This window comes from Cotesia glomerata, linkage group LG1 (genome assembly GCF_020080835.1).
Source record: "Cotesia glomerata isolate CgM1 linkage group LG1, MPM_Cglom_v2.3, whole genome shotgun sequence".
NCBI classification, from domain to species: Eukaryota; Metazoa; Arthropoda; class Insecta; order Hymenoptera; family Braconidae; genus Cotesia; species Cotesia glomerata.
In genome coordinates, this window is record NC_058158.1 from 28,101,875 (window position 1) to 28,124,801 (window position 22,927).

The window sequence follows — 22,927 nt, forward strand, 5'->3', positions numbered from 1 at the left end:
AAAAAAACTTTTAACTTAGACCAATTTATAAACTTTCCTATTTACAAGTAAAATTTGTAGAAGCGTTTAATTTTATTTAGAATAAAATTTTCCGAAAAAATCTAATAATTAATTAAAATTTTTTTTGAAGGCACCTGTGCATTATCGTCCTATTACAACTGTTTCCTATTTTTTTGTCATATTTTTGATTTTATTATTATTTTATAATTAAATATTATGAGTCGTCACTTCTGGATTTTCTAAACTTTTTCATAAATTACTGTCACTTTTATCATTATAATTCTGATGAATGTGTAAATAATTAATTTTTAGCGACACTGTGATGATGATGTCAGTGATGAAACACTTAAAAACTCTTGCAATTAATTTACACAGTAGGTTTATAAATGTAATATTTAATATTCTTAATGATGTGTAAATAAAAATAATTATTAAAGAGAAGTAATGTGAAAAAATGGGTGATGTGAACTTCATGCAGAGATGTAAAAAAAAATTTCTGGCGGAAATGAGGAACAAAGAGCTGTAGATGTTGGCACGATGATTTGGTGGCGAATTCAACGAAGTGAGTTCGAGGACCTCTTCACGTCCAGAGAACGTGTTTCAACTTCCGAGGGACCAGTAGTCGACCTCGAGCTAACCAACCAGCTATACTAGCCACCCAGCTAGCCTCGTTTTAGCTCCATCGTTGAAAGCTCGAGTCCGTCGTCCCACACAAGTTTTAGACTTCACTCGAGAGCTTCGTTCAGTTGTTACGAGCTTACTATGCCTCAACTCTAACTCAAGTTCTAATGTATGCTAATACAGAGTTTCCTCGTTTCAACTAACCATTCAAGCTACCCATTATCGAAGAAATTGTTTGACGAGTAAACACTTTAGCAAATATATGTTATATACTCATGCCTCGAAATAATTGCGATGTTTGATGTTTATTAATATTATGGTAATTAACCCGAGTATTAACTATTTACTAATGATTTAAACTATTGAATTTAATTATGAGTGCATTGCTTCTAAGAATATTCATGATTCATACGTCAATGGTGAAATCCAACCATATATACACTGAAGAAAAAATTACCTAATTCAATAAAATATTGTCTTCTAAATTTCTTTCTTTTTGAGATATTCAGTTAATTAATTTTATAAATTTACTTTTAAATCTTAAAAATTCAACTTAAGGATAAAGTGAAAAAGTTATTCATTCAAGAATTTTACGAGTTCAATAAAGCACTTTTCTATTTTCATTCAAGATAACTTATATTTTACTCAAGAATTTCTCATCTGGATTAAAATACGCGGTTACATTGATACAAGATATTACCGAATTGTTTCTAAAATACCAAAAATACTTATTTTTCAGTTATTTCTCTGTATCATAAAAAATAAGTTTCAGAATGGGTTCAAATATTTGTTTTTTTTTTTTTCAAATTATTTTTCGGTATTTTTAATGAAAAAATTCTTTTTCAAACAATTTATTCATTTATTATATGTATATGAATAAATGATTGTGATACTCAATAAATTTTAATAAATTTATTAATAGTTAAAATTTTTTTTTAATTGAATGTGTCTTGTTTACGATAATAAAATTTTTAAACTTACTTTTTATCCAATAGTCTAAATAAATATTTATTAACAGTTACCAAATATTTATCAAATCATCTAACATTAATGAATTATTTATAGGCAATTTATAAGACTCAATATTAAAAAATTTTTTTATTAATGGATAAAATTATTGAAGGAAAACGAAACTATTCTTAGTTGGGAATTGTATTTTTTAATGAGGAATCTGATTATATCTCAGAACAACAATATACTCTCGATCGAATTTGCGGAATTTCTTAAGCTGAAAAACGAGTTTCAAGACGAGAAATTCTTAAATCAAGATAAAAATTTCTCTATAAAATAATTTTCTAGGATCAAAAATATTTTCCTTTAATCAATTAGTTTTTTTTTTCTTTCGTAAATGGATCGACGAGTAAAGGTTCAATTTGTGAAAATTTGTGTCTCAGAATTGGACAGATTACAAAAAATAAGCTAATCAAATGTTAAGTAAATGTCAGCACAACTTTGTCGCCGTACATCGTATCGCTACCAATGAAGTCGGTATAACAACGATCCAATTTTGTTGTAATAGCGATCCATTGAATCACTTACAGGACGACAATATTGTTTTTTATCGTAGCAAGTTATCTGTATCGTTCCCTGTGAATATATTACGGCAACTAATGTAAAAGCACAAATTATGGACGCCCTACTTTATTTTAATCCTTACTTTATAGACTGAATGAGTTGTTCAGTTGTTCATACAGTCGTTAAATTTTGGTGCTTTAAGTTCATCATTAATTTTAATAAATTTGTCTCAAAAATAATAAATTTTATCAGTAAAATTATGAAAAATGAATTAATCTCACACTGTCTACTATTCATCACTACTATAATCATGATAAAATATAATTAATTACAAGTCGAGTGATAATTTTTACAGATAAATAATTTATAAACTTTCATTGTGTACTTTATTGTATACTCGTTGCAGACACCCTCAAAAATCTAAAATCAGATTTTTTTGATGATATCTAATTAATCTGTAATTTAGATCATTTTGTTGATTTAAACATTACACATTACATTTTAAATTATAATGTAGAGGAGACCACAGCTAGAAGCACTGGGGGAAAGTTGTTCCGGTGACTTGATTTTCGAGACAAAAAGACCCAGTGGTTTGTTATAAGCACCCCTCAATGCGTAACTCAATCACGCGACTTTATCAGTTCTAATATAAGAAATTATTTAAAATTTCTCACTAACCTGACAATTTTTATAATAATTCATTTCATTAGAATTGGAAATCTAGTACAGAAATTTTTAGTTGATTAATTATAACTATCAACCTCTACAGTCACTACGTGAATGTGGATAATTACGAAATATGAATAAACAGCTTTGGCTTGAGTAGGGTAGGGCGGGGCTAGTTGATCACTTTTTGGTTCGACCTTCCATAACTTTAAGACGATGTATCGGATTTAATCAAGTCATATACTGTTAGGTTCGTAATTTAGTCTTCTTCAAAAGGTCTAGCGACACAAAAACGATCCGAGTCCGAATTTTCAAGTTATTCCCGGAAATACGCGAGCGCTCCAAATTGCTCAACGTGCCCCACTAGTGAGGCTAGTTGAGCATGGGTATGAGGCTAGTTGTGCAATGGCTAAAATAGACGAAATGACTGTATAGAATGATATGAAAACAAAATAAAATTGTAATTAACAAGCAAATATTTAATTTATTATAATTCTACATACGTATAATTATGATTATAATAATAATTATAAACATAACAATATTAATTATAATTATGATATATATTTATTAATATAATATCAATATGAGTTATTTCAATTTTTACACAATATATTAAATCATCACATATATAAATCAATTGATAATTATTAATTTCGTGAAGAAAAATTTTATTTTTTAATATTGAAAATCTAGTAGGGCTGGTTTAACACGCAGTCAGCGCCTTGCTCAACTAGCCCCAATTGAGGCAAAAAAATAAAAGCTACACTGAGAGACAGTTTTATTAAATACTAATAAACGCTTATTTGTATTTAGTAAAACACATATTTGGCTCATGCGCAAATAAGAAATTTATTAAATACAAATAAAATTTTTATTTGGACCAGTTTTGAGATTTTATTAGTATTTAATACGTATTTATTAATATTTAATAAACGTTTATTAGTATTTAATACGCGTTTATTAGTGTATAATACGTTTTTATTTATACACAAAATAACTTAGTTTTTTAGTAGTCAATGAATAATAAGATAAAAACGTCATAATCAGTTTTGTTTTGTTAATAAATGGTTGTCAACAAATTTTATAATAAATGTTAAACTATTGACGATTATCCATAGTTTCAAATTAAAATATGTAAATCAGGAAATTGAATTTTATAATGAAAATACATAGAACTTTTTTTTTAATTTTTAAAGGTAAATATTTATGACACTGAAGTTGACAGATAAATTAAAAAAAATTTTTTTTTTTTATTTTATAGCAATTAAATTATTATAAAAAAATATGATCAGAAAGTTCCACATGTGAAAATTAATAAAAATTACAAGTGAAAATTTTTAGAAGCATTTTTTTATTGTGATTGATTTTTGTTAAAAAAATTTTTAAAATTTACAGCTGACGGCTAACTTCAGTGTTATGAATATTTATAAAAAAATAATTAGAATTTAACTAACTTTTCTTTTATTGAAAATCACTACATGATATAACAATGTACCATTCGCACTTGTGATGACATTAAAAGTAAAAATCAAATAAGGCTAACCACAAGCAGGTTATAAATATACACATATATACATTGAATTACTTAAAGAAATTTTTATTTTTATTTGCGTTGAAAAATTGGCCACAATGCATCTAAATCCCTTTCTTTTAACAAAACATCCATTGTTTAATAGATACTCTTCACTGTTTAATAATTATTTTAATTTTTATTCACTATTAATAAACAATAACTCCGAATTTTACGCCTTGACTTTAGGATTAAAGATGGCTGCCGTTAAAGCGAGACTGGCGGTGGTTTTAATAAACACATGTTAGTATCTAATAAAATTTCATTAAATACTAATAAAATTTTATTCACTACATAAAAAATTATATTTATATGTAATTAATATTTACTGACAAGTAGTACTAAAATAAAAAAAATCCAAATACGCGTTTTTATTCACTGTGAATAAAATTGTCTCTCAGTGTAGGTTATAAAAAAATGATAAGAATTAAAAATAAACAATCATATATAATCGAAAGGGCAAACATTGTCATCTTTAAATACTTTCGTGATCACGAAATAGCATTTTTAAGCGAGTGTAGGAGAAAAATTCTAAAGACCTGTTTTTTTTTACGCAAAAAAAAAAAGAAAACGTTTTGTCAGTTAGTCTTAATATCGGACGGCAGTTGACTTTCGCGCGATGTGTTCTCCTCTCGTAACCCTTTCTTTTCACCATTTACACTTTTGTTGTAAGTTGCTTAGTTTTCGAGATATTTCGATTGCACAACTTGCCCCGACGATCAACTAGCCCCGCCTTACCCTACTTTTGGAACAAATAAAAAAAAAATATAATAATACTATGAGAAGATCAATCACCAATAATTTAATCGAAAATGTGATGGAATAAATTTATAAACCAATCAAAACTGGTCCAAAAACACAATATGAAAAATTGATCACCGCCAAAAAATATGTAAAAATTTTTTTTGAAGTAAACATATGCTCGTCACAAAATTGTCTTTATTTTCTTAATTATTTCAAACAAACCCATTTTATAATAAAGATTATATCGCATAAACGAAATTTTATTATTTTTTTAATCGTATATATTAATGTTTGATGCATAATGACATTCACGTAGATATAAAAATAAATAAACAAATTTTATTTAACAATTCTAATCTATTTATAACTTCTCTAAAGATTTGACATCCAAATTACACTAAGAAAAAAATTTTCTTCTAAAAGAAATGGGCATTTTTATGAAAAGAAAATTAATTTATCGGAATTTTCAACAATTTTATTTCTTAGCTGAAAAAATCAAAATTTTTTCTCACAGTAACTGTGTTGTTTAAAAAAAGTTTTTTTTTAATTTGGAAAAAAACAATTTTAGATAGACAACTTGCGAATTTTCATCCAAATTTTTTATTTCTCAAATCTACACGGAGAGAATTTAATGGTAAATACAACTATCCGAGTATTGTAAAAACAGACTTCTTAGTATGAATGATTGTAAGAACTATCCAAATTTTTAACTGAACCATCCAGATAGTTACATTTACCATCTGGATAATAATAATTATTACCATCTGGCTGGTAACTTATAGATGGTAAACTTAATCATAATATATATTAACCGCTAAAATCATGTTGATTGTAAATTCTACAATCATGATGGTAAATTATTACCATCACAGCTAGTAATATGATTAGTCACTATGTTACTACCGTGACTTGTGAATTATAAATAAACAAAAATTTCGCTGTATTAAATAATGACTTTTGTTAAATTGCACTGTACCTTCTTAAATATTGACGTTTTTGAAAATATAAGCATACACGTTTTTGAAGATATAAGCATATATTTTATATATTTATATATAATATACATAAATATATGAAATAATTGATGTGGGTACTCAAATGAAAGGTCTCGATGAGTGTAATGTCTGGGTGAGCTTATATCTTTAAAAATGTCAATAGTTGACAAGATAGCAATGTCAATTCTTAATTATTGACATTTTTTAATATATAAGCTCATCCTGATGTCACACTCACCAAGAGCTTTCATTTGAGTACCCACATGCATTTTTGATATATACATATATATAATATATATAAATATATGAAATATATGAAATAATTGATGTGGGTACTCAAATGAAAAGTCTCGATGAGTGTAATGTCTGGGTGAGCTTATATCTTTAAAAATGTCAATAGTTGACAAGATAGCAATGTCAATTCTTAATTATTGACATTTTTTAATATATAAGCTCATCCTGATGTCACACTCACCAAGAGCTTTCATTTGAGTACCCACATGCATTTTTGATATATACATATATATAATATATATAAATATATGAAATATATAAATAATTGATGTGGGTACTCAAATGAAAGGTCTCGATGAGTGTAATGTCGGGATGAGCTTATATCTTTAAAAATGTCAATAGTTAACAAGATAAAAGGTCATTTCTTAATTATGTGTCTAGAAGTGGAGCATTTTCGAATGCAGCCTAAATACTTATCATGATAAATTGAATATCGATGAAAATGATATGAAACCTTGAAAAGGCGGAAATTAAAGCGAAGATCTTTGCAATGACACTAAATTTCACTAAAAAAAACCGATTTTATCATATGACTGTCCTGGAGACAAAATTTTTGTTATTCTCTTAATAATATAGATATACTTTTTTCAATACTCACTCTTATGTCAAACTTTAGAATGTTATTGTATTCTCTAAAATCGAAAAAGTTTGGTTTTTTAAACTTCCTGTTTATTTTTTTTATGATTGCAATCATGATGATTTTAACTATCTCCGATGTGTATAGTCAAATCATTTCGGGTAATATTAAATTTTTAACTAAAGGAAAACTAAAGATAAACAATTTATTATACAAATACGCCGGAGGCAACATTTTCTTTATTCTCTAAATTATGTAAATTATAAGACGTAAATATTTGGATTTATCTTACTTTTCAACATTTAATAGAAAATTAACAATGTGCATTATAAAATCTGATCTTTCCAAAAAATTAAATAATCGAATACAAATATATTTGATTTATACTTGGTGTCTTATCTTTACAATCTTAATAGTTAAATTTATCCTAACTTATAATTACGTCCTTGAACCTTAAACCTTTTTTTTACCCCTAATTTGTATAAAGAAATAACTTAATTATTCATAAAAAAATAAATAATTAGGAACATATGTTTCTACACATTAGATTAAATTTATCTTTCGTAATACATAATGCAAATATACGTGATGTTGCTAATGCATGCGTTTAAATTTTTATATATATAAATATACATTTAATATAACCGTGACGAAACGTAATCGATCAGAAACAAGTGTACTCTGCCGTTATCATCCATCACTCTCACATGAGATTGTGGATGGCTACTTTTCCACAGTAAATATTAAACTTACCCACCGTTTTTCATCTATCAACAAATATTATGAGATAACATTTTTTTACAGTCATATCATTTTATATTGCCAATGTCATGAAGGTATATCTTTAGCGCCAACAGTTTGCGGTCATAAGTCAGTAAGCTTTAATTCGCTCACTTTATAATGAATTCTTTATTTATTTTAATTAAATTTTAAATAATTAATAGTTTCTGAAAATGAAACTTTGTGAACTTTATGAATTTTCAATGACCGTTTCGATTTTCGACATAAATATGAATTAATTTTGAGATCAATCTAAATTTGAAATTAATTTGTAGTTATAAATTAGCATGCCTGTTCAAGTTTCGATCTTGCTTCATAATTATAATGGAGATTTAAAAATATTAAGGATGAATTTTATGTATAAAATATTTTAAAGTCTTTAATAAAGTTCTGAAGCAGGATCAAAAGTTCTACAGGCGTGCTAATTTCTATTTACAAATCAATTTCAAATTTGGATTGATCTCAAAACTAATTCGTATTTATGTCAAAATATGAATTTCAATCTTAAATTTATTTCGAATCAGATTTTTTTTTGCACGGGCTATAGCCATATTTGGTATAAAAATTTTTATTCGTGAGTATATGTCCAATAGATGTGTTGCTGTATTGTCTGTGACTTTCATAAGCATGAAAAATTGAAAAAATTACACTATTTAGTCCGACTGAAGTTAAATAAAATAATGACTTCCATTGACCTACTCACTTCATAATCTACTTTTTTATTTTATCGTTGATTATAGTATAAAAACCTATTACAGTTGATTTTATCGTCAGATTATGAATAACAGGCTTGAATTAAAACTTTAAGACGAAAAAAAAAATCTAATTGCTTTTACTGCGTGGTATATTTGATATCTAATAACCGTGGTTAAAAAAATAAAAAAAAACACAATCCTCTTTTTGGATTATTTATTTACTTGCAGAACATAGTATAAAATCAATACTTCAAATCAAATTTTATTAATTTGCATTTTTTTAAAGATAACTTTTCCATCTCGATAAAAATAAAAATTGAAAGATAGTTTGAAATGTACCCAAACGGATATTTGATTAATTTAAATACAACAAAAATTGTGGTATATTATGTAGGTAGAGCATTTACTATTGTCAAATCATTATTTACCATGGACATACCATATCAAAATAAAAATAAAGTGTTCAAATTATTACATCTCGACATCAAAATGATAAAATGCTACTTTTCTTGTTAATTTATCAAAAAAATATTATTTTATACTCCACTAATTTTTGTTCTCAATTCTATCAAGAAAATCGTTTAATATAACGGGGAATATTTGGGTAGTCAGAGAGTTTTACATGCGTCAGAAGAGAAGTAAGCAAGAAAATTGTGAATTTTGTTATTGAATATCTTATTGCATTCTAAACGGAAAAATATTCTGAAGCTTCAAAATTTATTATTGTTATTTTTAAGCCGTGAAAAAAAAATTTTTTTTTTTTTTTTTAAGTCTGTTAAGACTACTTTAAGTCAATTTTTGATCATTCCTATCTATAAATTTTGAGATTTGTGAAATTATAGGGGAAATTCAGCCTTCACTTAACTTTAACTCTGTACTTAGATCTTCTAAATTTAAGTGCTCTGTTAAAACGAGCCTTTCAAAGGAGCTAGAATTGTCAAAAGTAATTGTTCCACAGTTATTAATGCAAGATATGCTATTATTCTTGACGTATAAACGTTGCTATTAACTTGATATTCAAGATTGAAGACTACGGTTTGATGAAATAAAAAAAACTTTAGAGTCTAACAGAGATTGTTATACCAGTTTATTTAATAAGTTGAAACTCGTTTGACTTTATGCACAATGAATGATAAAATTTTAACAATTCGTGTACGATAATACAAAACTTAATAACACACTTGCATATGATTCGTCTGTTCGTTCGAGTTTTGTATGCTCCGTGTTAATGAAAATAAAATTTTCGTTAAAAATTAAATCACATCCTTAATTATTAACTGAATTTTTTTGATACTATTTTACATTAAGAAAACATTATTTATTCAGTAACAAATTTTAAAAACTACATATGGCTGTACGTATCGATCAGCACATGATGAATATGTGACCATAAATGACAACGCAATAATACATATGTGTTTATTAAATATAATTAAGATATATTCTACTTGATATGATTCCTAATTTATTATTATAATGTACATTTTTATTCATGTTGCAATATATCATGCAATAATATGTAAGTTTTTATTATTATTTAAGTTATATTATTGCTGTATATCCTATAAGATATATATTAAGATAGAAAGAGAAAACAAAATGGAGTAGCCAAAAAACTTCGTAAAACAAATATCTTTCAAAGCTTTTAAAATGTTCAAAAATATATTATGACTCTGTATTGCACTATTTAGGAAAATAAAAAATTTTTCATTATTCTAAAAAATTAGAAAAAAAATTTGGTTTCTTTAAATCTTAATGTCATAAGATTGTATGAAAAAATAATAACTCTCCGAAAATTTCTTATAGTCAGTTTTATAAAAGTCTGAATCATAATTTCGTTGATTTCCGTAATATCAAAAATTGTACATTGTGAAAAATGCCGTTTTATGATTTTCTACACAATTATAAATTTCAAATAAATTAACGCTGTATTGCCGATGACAGATTTATTGCAAATAATAAAAATTACTTTTTTATTTCTTTGGGTTTTATTACTTGGATGACCTAACCGAAAATATCTATTGATGTCTGATAAAAATTTTTTATTATTAGATGTCCCGATAAAACTGGACAAAAAATAATACTTTGCGTAAGAATCAAAATGTTATGGCTGTATAAATTTTTTCCATTCATCATGCATGTATATATCATATACGTCTGCCCGTGTAAGCATGAATGACTTATACTGCACCGAATCAATGGACTGAAGCTTGATCAGGATTTCGTAGAACAATAAATGTCATTTTTATTAGTCGTTAATGACACGAGCAGTATATTTACGTTATATATGAAGAATTTTATACACTAAGACAAATATATATATATTGGTTTTTTATAAATTTTTCCATCATCTACTCGGTCTCTATCGAAAAGACCCAATAAGGACCGAATATCGTAACACGTTGCGAATAAGATTGCGAATTTTTATGTCGATAACCTACACATTTACGGGCTATAGGGTCCATAGGGGTTTCGTCCTTGCAGCAGATTGTCATTTTTTCGGAGGCACCTGTTTCTCCAGAACATTCGATTCGAATTTCCTCCGATAGCTTTTACCATTTTTTTCTACTCTACTCATGTAACACACTTATTAATGCGTAAAAATTAAATAGCCTTGCATTTTATTTTATAATTATTTTTCGCCCAGTTAATTAACCCGATAAAAAAATATAATAAAAACTTACCACTCTTTTCAGTTTTTGAAGAAATGCTTCCGGATGTAAAACCAAAAAGTTTAACTAATCCCAAAAATAATACAACATTCCACATATTGGAGTGTTAATTGTATAACTTATTTTCAGTCTTGCAATTTTAACTTACAATTGTCTAATTGATAATAACAATAATTTTTTTAATTAGAACAAACTAGTTAATCATTTTCTATATCTTTTTCAGCGTAGCACAAGTTTATTTTTAATTAAGCTAAAAAAGTTTTAAGCTTTCATAAATTAATAATCTAATTAAAAAAAAAAAAAATAAAAAAAATAACGACACTGATGAATTTTATGAAGTATTAAATGAAATTTTATTTTAAATAGAATCTTTTTTAATATTATACTGAAAACTTTAATAAAAGCACAATAATTTGCTTTCATCAATTAAACAGCAGATGATCCCTTCAGCTTTTAAACTGTACACCACTTAAACACTACCTTGCTTCATACATTTACAGCATTCAAAGCATCCGTCGTCGTTGTATAACAATCGATGTCACTTTACTTGGGCTTCGTTATTTTAAAAAAAAAATTACCGTCACTAAAAAAATTAGTTTCACCACAAACATTTTTTTATTTTTATTTTCTGTGTGAAAATAAAAGCATTTAAGTATTTGAATTTTTTACAGCACGCTATTTTTTTTTCCTCGACCAATTAACTCCAAAAATTATGGTAATTGTTGATTATTTTTTTTCCGTTCACAGTAGCCCATTACAATTTCAAATTAACCATAAATTGCCCTTTCATTTTTGTTTTAATACATAATCACATCATTATTTAATAACAATAATAATATCAATAATTATTCGGCATAATTATTTTTTTTCCGTCGAAGAAATATCACTTGATAACTGAATTTTTTTTTTTTTTTAATTATCACTTTTAGTACAAACAAGTTGCTTGAGTACAAGACACGTGGAAAATAATTTAAAAATTTTTTACAATGATTTTATCATAAAATAAATTTTTTGCACGCCACTAAGTATGTTATCAATAATTAATAAATAAATACATTTTTCTGTAATATATTTTTGCTTGTTGGAAATAAAATTTATGAAATAGTTCGATGACAGTTACGATTCCGGGAGTGTTACATAACACACGTGGATTTCGACCGACGGCGAACGGTACACTGAGGAGAAACGTAAAAACGACGCAGCGACTAACGCGCACTCTGCAACCCTCTTTGGTACATAGGGGGTTGGCAAAGGGAGTTAAAGTGGGTGTTCTACTGAGGGTGACTACCGACAGGGTGTTATAAAGGACATGAAGAGTTGGTTCAGGCAGAATAGATGACGTTTACCTAACTTGTATAAACTTATACATTAAAATAATTTATCCCCTAAAAACGGTTACCTTCGTAAATACAGCATTCAAATATTTATAATTTTTTTATGTTTTCTGTTGTGTAAACTCATTTTAAATAATCTTTCGAATAGACATGTTGATATTAGATAAAAATCAAATCGAAGAAAATAGTTAAATAAAACTTTATAGTGTTTTGAGATAAAAACAAAATTCAGTTGTTTGTATTCATAAATATGATACTTTATTTTAACTTTCACGTGATACATCTATGACGGATCTTAACTTTCAGTTAGATAAACTAAAGTTCATGATAAGTACATGAAATACGTAGCTATGATAGACTTAAACATCCTTCAAAGTTAACGTGCAGCAGACGATTTCAAATTCAAATTATCAGCGTAATATTTTGACTTTGTTTATTTCAATTATAAATAGATGATTACTTAACTTGATACGAATTTTAATAAAGTTCCAATTGGCGTTTTAAATGGAGGGAACATATATGGGTGATTCTCTGTAAGAATGTTTTTCGCTGTCCCAGGCATTTTTTTATTGGAAAAGTGTTATTTTGTTATTAAAAAAAATTTGTTACGAAAGTAAAAAAACATTTATATTTGGAGCATTGAAAACTGAAATGAAATAAATTTTGGTTTTTTTGCTATAAATTCGTAAACCACCGAAATAACTGTCCCCTGGGCTGTCCCATTCCCAAAATTAAAACTTTAAGATTAAATTTTAAGTTATTCGTTCATAATATATAATTTGGTCCATAATGTTTATGAACTTAATTAGTTAACTAACAATCTTCTTCAATAAAAAGTACCGAAAATTAATTTGTTTCATTAAATTCATTAAACCAAAGTTTGTCCCAGGCATTTTAAGAACAGTCCCCTGCCAGAAGTTCAAAGCCAAAAAAAAATCCAGTGTGTTATTTTACCTTTTGTAAGGTTTATAAGGATCTAACTAGCCTTAAGTTAATAACCATAGGGCTGTTAGCGCTTTATCGCCATTTTATTTAGAGTCAAAGCACCGTTTGTGCTGGAAATATGTGTCTGGGCCACTTCAAAACTCAGTCCCCTGGCAACTATTTTTATTTATAATTTATCTATAAAATTGGATCTATAAGTCTTAATATTATTCTAATTAATGTAAACATTCATTGAGAACTTGAAAAGTTGAATGCATTGAAATAGTTTGCTTGATTTTTCTCAATTTAATAAAAAAAAAAAACAGTCCCCTGGCAAACAGTCCCCTGTCATGTTATATGGCAAAGACACACAAATATCGAAAAAACAAAAATTAATTTGGCTGTTTATTTATTATCATTAAGCTAATAGTTTTGTAGCTCTTGTTAATTTTTTTTCTAATAAAATCAAAAATAATTTGGTCGGACAATTTTGTACAGATTTAAGACGTCCTTACAGAGAATCACCCATATGACTGATTATTTAAAGGAATATGGACACTGTCATAAATTTCAGTGTAAAAAGAAGCCTCGAGGACTTTTTAGGCCGTATGAGTTTGAAAATGTCGATGTGAAATTTTTGAGGTCTGAAAATATTGTTCGTGTATTTTTACACAGTGTTATCTAATTCTTAACACTATTCCGAGTCAATAACGATCATTTTTTTTTTTTTTTATTCTTTTAAGGAGCTTATGTGACATAAGTCTTCAGTTCAATCAACTACTAAATCAATTTTTGTTTAGTACGATATGTTAATTGATGTTTACATATCTAGAAACATGAAGAAATTAAAAATTTGAATAAATTTTTTTTTCTGCCCTCTGGCCGCTACTCTAAACGAAGTTGCCACATTCCGGCTACGTTGAGCAGAAAAATAGTGTACACACCTTAGCCAATAAAAAGTAAAGCCTCAGACCACATTTTTGTCAACATCAGCTTCGCCTCAGCCAACAATTACATGTGATCTGACACTTTTCTTATTTTACTGGCCTAGGTATGTAATATACTATTACTCATAATTACATTGACTTCCGAAAAAAATTTTTTTTAGACAATGGCAAGATATTCAACGGTTTAAATACTGTTACTTATATCATCTATATTTAATAGCGAGCTTGGCGTAATTTTTACACCGCCCGAAATAAAAATTTTTTCATTAAGTTATTTACACCTCTCCGAATCTAAGAAATTTTTTACAGCATATACTTTCAAAACGTCTAAAAAGTTCAATTTTTTTCAACACTGTGTTATGAAAAATGTAAACTTTTAAATTATATAATTTGCAGTATATAATTTATTAATAATTCGCGTGTAAGTTTGATTCAATCTCGTCTATCTACCTTATTTGTAGTTTATGCGATTGAAATTTGATTTATAGATCACTCTATTTCTTAATTACAGAATTACAAAATTTACTACGTGTAGCAAGTATTATCAATCTGAACTATACAGAGATTTTTTACCGTTTCAAACTATACACACAGTTTTCTCAGAAATTTTTGATGAACTTATTATAAATCAGTATTTATTTAGATTAAAATATTTCTTTTGGTAAAACGAATTTTAAATTCACAACAATATTCCTTGTAAAATTTACTAGAAAAAACGTATAAAATTTCTATGAAATCTGTGTTACTATTTCAACGTAAGAATAAGAGCTGTTTCCTATTCCAATTTTTATAAATCATATGGTAATACAATATGCTTTCATCCCAAATTGTTTAATTTTGGTCACTTACCACTATAGCGGTATCATATATGACTAATTAGTCTTATTACTAATGGGTCATACAATAAACAATAAATAAGATTACAAAATCTAACAAATATAATTGACCTACGTAGGAATGCCAATTCGAATTAATTTGATGCGCATGTACAGTCTAGATAATTTAGTCTCGTTAATAAGGCACCCCTGATTTAAAGTGACGTCACCCAAATAAGTGGCCTTGGACTTGCTAATGATTTGGATCGCTGAGTAGAGATATATTCCGCCCATTTCACTCGGACTTGGGGTTTAATGTATTAGTGACAAACATATCGCTCTTGTAAGCCCTGAAATTGACAATTCAAAATAATTAGTTTTATTATAGAATAATTATGATTATTTATTTGATAACTAAAAATATGAAAAACATTCTTTATACTAAATCTAACATTAAAAATAAAGATGAACTTCATTAGGAATAAAGTCAAACTTCTGATTATAATTTTATTTAATGACGTTAAAGTTAACTGTCACTTGATAATTTTTTAATTTTATTTAACAAATAAATTTTTTCTGAAAAATTATTTTTAAAAAATTGCATTTATGATTTTTTAAAATTTCTACATGTCAATTTTTTTTTTATTTTTTTTACCATAATTTATTTGTTAAAAAAATTCTAAAAATTATTAAATATCTGCTAAATTAAATTTCAATTATATTTATTAGTGATAAATAATATGAAACCATGTTTTTATTTAAATTATAATTTATTATGATACACGGAAAGAAAATTATGGGAACTATTCCTATAACATTATGGAAATGGTTCCCATAATGCTATAGAAATAATTCCTATACTATTATAGAAATTATTCCTATATTATTATGGGAACTAATCCCATGATATTATGGGAACTATTCCTATAATATTATGGGAATGGTTCCCATAATGCTATAGGAATCATTCCTATACTATTATAGGAACCATTCCTATACTATTATAGGAATGGTTTCCATAATTTATGGGAACCATCCCCCTAATAGTATAGGAATGGTTCCTACAATCTATAGGTTTAAATTCTACAAAAAAAAAAAAAATTGGGATTGCCGCATAATACATTCCTGTGGAAGATACATGACGTCCATGTGACAGCAACATGATTTTCATGTGGCAGGCAATAATAGTCAATAGAATAAAAATAATTAAATAATAATAATAATTTATATTATTAAGAGAATAAGAACAATTTTGCCTCCCGGATAGTCACATGATGAAATCGATTTTCTTAGTGAAATTTAGAAAAAAATTTAGAAAAATTTTAAAAAATATCAATAATTAAGAAATGACCTTGTATCTTGTGAATTATTGACATTTTTAAAGATATAAGCTCATCCCGACATTACATTTATCGAGAGCTTTCATTTGAGTACCCACATCAATTTTTCATATATTTTATATATTTATATATATTATATACATGTATATATGAAAAATATATCAAAATACATGTGGGTATTCAAATGAAAGCTCTTGATGAGTATAATATCGGGATAAGCTTATATTTTTAAAAATGTCAATAGTTTACCAGATACAAGGTCATTTCTTCATTATGTATCTAGGCACAGAGCATTTTCGAATGCAGCCAAAATCCTTATTATAATAAATTGACTACTGGTTAGAATGATATGAAACCTTGAAAAGGCACAACTCCAAGCAAAAGCCCATTTTATCATATAAATACACTGACCACAAAATTTTTCTTATTCTCTTAATAATATAGATTATTATTATTATTATTATTATTATTATTTAATTATCATTGTTTTTTTAACTATTATTGCCTATTACATGAAAATTATGTTGTTGTCACATGAAAATCATATGGCTGCCACAGGAATGTATCATGTGGCAGCCCCAATTTTTTTTTCCGTGTATATATTATAGGAATCATTTCGAACTCACTCCGCACGAAGATTTTATCTTTATTTTATTTTAAGAATGATTTCTATAATGGTATAGGAATAATTCCTATAATATTCTAGGAATCCTTCTTATACCATTATGGGAATAGTTCCCATAATGATATAGGAACCATTACTATATCATTATGGGAATATTTCCCATAATATTATGGGAACGGTTCCTATAGTTGTATAGGAATCATTCCTATAATTATAAAAACCATTCCTATATCATTATGGGAACCATTCCCATCGTTATAGGAAATTTTCTATAGTTATGGGAACAGTTCCCATAATTTATGGGAACAGTTTCTATAATTGCCTGGGAACTGTTCCCATGAAATTATGGGAATAGTTCCCATATTTTTCTTTCCGTGTAATTATCAAAATTTTTTATTGACCTTTTTTTATGTCATTTAATTTAATTTTTTTTATTCAATCAAAATTAAATAAATAATTTTAAATTCATTAATTAATAAATACAATTTTTGAAATTATTATTTATAAATATTATTATGTATTGAAATCATTATTTATAAATATTGTTATTCAGTTAATAGATATTGGTACGTGTGTATGTGGTTATGTTAGACGGCACCGTTGAAAAATGTAGTTAGCGATTCTAGCTAACTAAAGTATTCCTCCCCGAGCCATACAGTATTGCTACTGTAGGAAAACGTTTTGCTGTCGTAGCGCTCTACGAGTAGCTCTCTAGTAGATGGCTCCAGTAGCAATATTTTTTTTTCCGTGTGGCCAGATATAAAAATTATTTAGATCAAGATGTATCAATATGTCCTGATATGGCCAATTCTCATATCAGGACATATATGGTCATATAATGAAATTATATAAGAGCATATCACAAAATTTTTTCCCGGGCTTGTATTATGGTTCTATAAAAATCCAGTGAAAAATTATAAAAATATAAGTTTTTTAAAGTAAACGATTAAAATTTTTATACGATACAGACCATAATTTGACTCCAAGATAGTTCTGTATAAAGCGATGTATCTTACAAGCTCAGAAAGTGGTAAATCTAATGGTCGTTATTTCACAAAAGTCGCTTCAAGGGTGACGTGCACTCAGCTAAGAATCTGTATGGTTGCCGCTGTTTCACCTGAGGCTTGTGGCGACATTCACTATACTCATCCTTGTGTGAATCCGACATGAACATTAAACTGAAGTTGTAGTGATACAATTGCTAGACATATAATCCATCGCCTACATTCAAAATTCTGTTACAACCAATATTTCTTAATAGTAGTGCTCAGTAAAAATATAAATAATTTTGAAACAAAGTTTTGTCAATTCAAATAAAATAACGTAACTCATCATTTATAAAATATGTTTGTTATTAACTTTTTTATTGAATATTTGCATGAGGTTCCGCAAATTTTGAAACCCTCAAATTCAATAAAAACTTATATTTGAACTAGTTACAAATACTTTCAAAGTATTGCAGTAACTTTACTTCATTTGAGAGTTTTTAAATTTTTTTGTTACAAAAAAAATGTCATTTCAAATTATTATGGAACTTTTATTATTACTTATTCTGTCAATATTATTCTATTTCAGGAAAGTACGTCAAGAAATATTGTTGATAAATAAGTAAACCATTTCGAAAATGGCATTGAAATTGAAAAATTTAATGGCGATTATTGTAAAGCTTTTAATGCACGATCTCTATTAAATTTTCTCACTCTAAAAAATTGAATGATCATTGATGAAGAGTTACAAGAATAAAATTCTTAAGCGCATCCATCTGAACATCAAAAATGGCGATAAAATTTTTTCACTCTAACGCTTAATGCGAAAAAAGTTGTAAAATTAGAGTATGAAAACATAAAAGTCTCTTGGACTTATTTAATGTCGTAAGATAAACGTCTGAGTTGAAAGCGTACCTAAAGTTTACAAGTGCAGTGATTATCATACTACAGAATTGACGTCTCGAAAATGGTGATCAGACCTAAGACATTAAATCATAAGTAATTTGCTCTAACTATTGAATAATCAATAAGCATTCGTCATTTTATATCTTAGTTTCTATAAGATTGATTTACATAATTTAAGCTTACCTTGATGGTTTTTTTTCCTTTAGAAAAAAATTATCCATCGTACACTGCACGGAGAAAAAAAATTAGCTACAGGAACTCTACAGTAGATAGTTAGTTGTAAAAAGTTCCAGTAGGTTAACGCTTTCTTATGGTAACAATACCGTTTGGCTCCTATAACTCTACGTCGCTGAGCTCTGAGAGCCCAACGTTATTTACCTCTCACAACTCTACAGGATCATTCTAAGACTATGATAAATTTTAACAAATCTATAACGATTTAATATTGATAAATTAATAAAGAAATGAATAAATTTTATAAATTAATGCAGCAGAACGAATTTATATTGCCAATAATAATTGTATATGACAACTAAGAATAGTACACTGATAGAAGGATTTGTTTATAGTTAAAAATATTTATTAATATTTAACAAATCATTTATTAGAAACCATTTTTTAGTCCTTAACAAATATTTCTTAGTATTTAAAAATATTTAGGTATTAATATTTAATAAATGAATATCAGATTTATTAAATACAAACAGATAATTTTAAATACTAAGAAATATTTGTTTAATACTAAAAAGTGGCCTCTGATAAATGATTTGTTAACTATTAACAAATATTATTTAATACAAATAAATTCTTCTATCAGTGTATTATAATAGAAATAAAATAATAATAGAACTTATATTACAAAAAAAAATGATCACAATCACAATATATTATACTAATAAATTAAATTAACAGTCACTGTAAATTAATTTTGAAAAACCATAAACACAAAACCGTTCTAACGAAATTCAATTTGATAAAAAAAAAAAAAAATACCCATTTCCTTAAATAAATAAACTAGAAACTTAATTGTCCTCATATATTTTTAATAATATGAATGAGTAACAAAATAATTATGTTTGTCATTTTAGAAGGTTATGAAATATGTCAGCGCACGCCACTACTGCGCAACGTAAAGCCGTCCTAACTATACCGTTTGTCTCTCAGAACAATCCCGTTGAGCTTTGAGAGCTCAACAACATTGAGTCATCAAAACTAAATAAAATTTTGTTACTGTAACTCCATAACAAACACTAAACTGTGTATAGTTATGGTAACTCTACAATTTCATTCCCAGAACGAAATTTTTTTTTCCGTGTGAAATAGTACATTACGTGCCTAGGGAGGAAAGTAGGACATTTCAACCCGCGGTGACAAAAGCGGGGGTTGAAAATGTTCTACTATCCTCCCGTGGCACGTATACTATTTTTCATCATATCAGGACCAAAAGTTCAATAATAATTCTACAAAATAAATAAAGACAAATGAGGTTAAAATAAATATATAAATTCACATAAAGTTCAATTTTTTATATATAACATACTTACTGAAGTAAATCTTAAATTAATATTGAGATGCAGGGATAGAGTCTCGATGGGGCCCAGGGGCGAAGCCCCGGCGGGGGGTTGGGGGTGGGCCCCCCCCCCAGTCATAAAAAAACAATTTTTTTAATTTTTAAAATAAATTTAAAAAAACATAAAAATCAACCTTCCAGACAAAACAAAAAAAGTTAAAAATTTTCAATAGTAATATGAACATTTTAAACGATTCACATAATTATACTTCAAATAATAATACTTATTAGTAAAGAGAATAGGATGTATATTGAACGTTTGAAACATTGAATATTATAATTGATACAATAATTAGTAGAACTTAATTATCAAAACAGTAAATAAAATTGAATTTAATGCCATCAAATAGTAATTAATTTTCTTTGTCTTCATGATAGTGAAAATGAAATTCAAATTTACAATTTTCATATTTGCATTTTCCGGAATACTTTTTAAAATATTTTGGATGTCATCATTCTTCAGAAAAATTTTTTTCCTCCGCTTCGCATCAAGCAGTCCACTATTGGGAGAGTGAGTATTCGGTCGGACAGGTTTTGAAGAGGATTTTGAGTGCTCAGTCTTTTTTTCCTCGATTGGAGCTGAGAAATCATCATTGAAATAGTCCATTACCAAATCATGATCCATTTCAAGTGGTGATGATATATCTTCTGATGATGCTCTGGATGTATTATATAAAACTGTTGAATTTATTGGATAAGTAGATGATGTTGTTGTTGTTGTTGTTGTTGTTGTTGTTGTTGTTGTTGTTGTGTGAGCTGTTGTTGTTGATGTAATTTTATGTGTAATGGGTGATGCAATTGTCTTTGGAGTATAAGCTGTTGATGACGATGTAACTGTATTTGTAACAGCTGATGATGTTATAGGTGTTGAATAAATTTTAGGAGCTTCTGTCATTGGATGAGCTGTCAATTGCAAGTTTGGTGTTGTTTGAATTGTCGAAGTTAATGTATGTGTCACTGTAGCCGAAGATTGACTAATATTCATAATTTGATCATAAATTTTTTTTTTGTTCCGGATCGAATTTTCAATATATCCACTGGCTACCGCATCTGATCTCCAACCTCCGTGTTGCTTGATTGTCGTCATTGAAACTCCAGAATCAGCCAACAACGTTGTTGACGTACGCCGAAAACTGTGACCGGTATATTTCTCGGGTTCGGGTAAATTCAAATATGTAGCAATTTTTTTAGGGACTTGTCCGAATATATTTTTACCGATGACTTGACGTACACATCGACCCTTCTGAAAGTGTAATAAAAACCTATCCGTATTGGAGTTCTTAGGTCGTAGAGCTTTGTACTGCAAAATTTTATTGCGGTATTCCGGGCCAATTACAAAAGTGCGAGGATAGTCTGTTTTTGTCTTCAAGATGGTAACAATCAGCTGACTGCCGGTATCTTCAACGTCTTGTACTCGTAATTCAGGAAATTCTCCACCTCTCATTGCTCCAGCAATGCCAAAAATCGCAACAACCTGGAATGAAGTTTTTATAAATACATGTAAATAAACCTATCTTGTTATAAATAAATAAATAAATATGTACATAAATGACGATTTTAGGCACAAAAATTAGTATGTCATAATTGTTACTTACTTTTTCAATCGAATAACCATCATCCGGTGCCTCATCGATGAACTTCTTTATCTCATTCCATGAGAATACTTTTGCCTTCTTCTGACGATGACCTTTAGCATTATTTTTAATTAATGTCTTCAATCTATTGTAATTTTTAATCTCGATGCTATGATTAATACTAATCATGGTTTTTAGCATCGACCAGCGACTCCAAATTGTCGGGGGTTCCAACGTTTTAAATAAATCTTTAAAATGTACGAATAAAACATCTTCATTGATTAAATTAATACGATTTGAAGCCTTTCAACTGATAAATTGATCATAGCAATTTCTGTAGCGTTGCACAGATTTTGAGGGTGCTAAATTTTGGATAATGTCAGCAGCTTCCGCAGCAATATTTCGTCGCACTTCTTCAGCTTCGGATTCTTCAGACGAACACTCCGATGAACTCATTATTTATTTTTTTTGTACACCAGTTTGTTTATTTAGTGATATTTTTAATTAAATTCTCGTAAAAATCACAAAAAACTTGAAACTTATATAAATAATTTTCATTTTTCATTATATTATTTCATTTATTATTTTTATTATATTTTATTTAATTATTCTTTTTATATAAGTCAACGAATTTTATTATTTTAAACTACACATATAATTAAATTATAATTTTATTGCCGCATATATAATCGTGTTGACATTAATGTCACAGGAGGAAAAATAAAACAAAAAAATACAGTAATTGAAGCTGTCACTAATTGTGAGCAGTCTGAA

At 27.4% G+C, this 22,927-nt stretch overlaps 2 protein-coding genes across 3 annotated transcripts in view; both read right to left on the minus strand.

Moving 5' to 3' along the window:
* LOC123271586 (neural cell adhesion molecule 2-like) overlaps positions 1-12,438 on the minus strand; it is a 449,338-nt gene extending 436,900 nt beyond the window's left edge. Inside the window, exons 1-2 of one of the 2 annotated variants that reach the window (XM_044737967.1) lie at positions 11,613-12,438; positions 11,145-11,382 (exon numbers count right to left, since the gene is read on the minus strand). In XM_044737967.1, coding sequence (XP_044593902.1) covers positions 11,145-11,229 — 85 coding nt within the window. In that variant the 5' untranslated portion in view covers positions 11,230-11,382; positions 11,613-12,438. The remainder of the gene's footprint in view (positions 1-11,144; positions 11,383-11,612) is intronic. The other variant, XM_044737959.1, reaches the window with a different exon arrangement.
* Positions 12,439-19,077: 6,639 nt separating this feature from the next.
* On the minus strand, positions 19,078-22,637 carry LOC123274680 (mucin-5AC-like). The gene is made up of 3 exons (XM_044742445.1): positions 22,175-22,637; positions 20,980-22,053; positions 19,078-19,083 (listed from the first exon to the last, which is right to left on the minus strand). Exons 1-3 carry the CDS (start codon positions 22,352-22,354, stop codon positions 19,078-19,080), a joined length of 1,260 nt encoding a protein of 419 aa, XP_044598380.1. The 5' UTR covers positions 22,355-22,637.
* Positions 22,638-22,927: the final 290 nt, after the last annotated feature.

Excerpts from the sequence above, each read along its gene's own strand:
- LOC123274680 (XM_044742445.1), bottom strand. The coding sequence starts at position 22,354 with ATGCTAAAAACCATGATTAGTATTAATCATAGCATCGAGATTAAAAAT. Across the intron at positions 22,054-22,174 it reads ATGGTTATTCGATTGAAAAA|GTTGTTGCGATTTTTGGCAT; the intron begins GTAAGTAACAAT and ends ACTTCATTCCAG.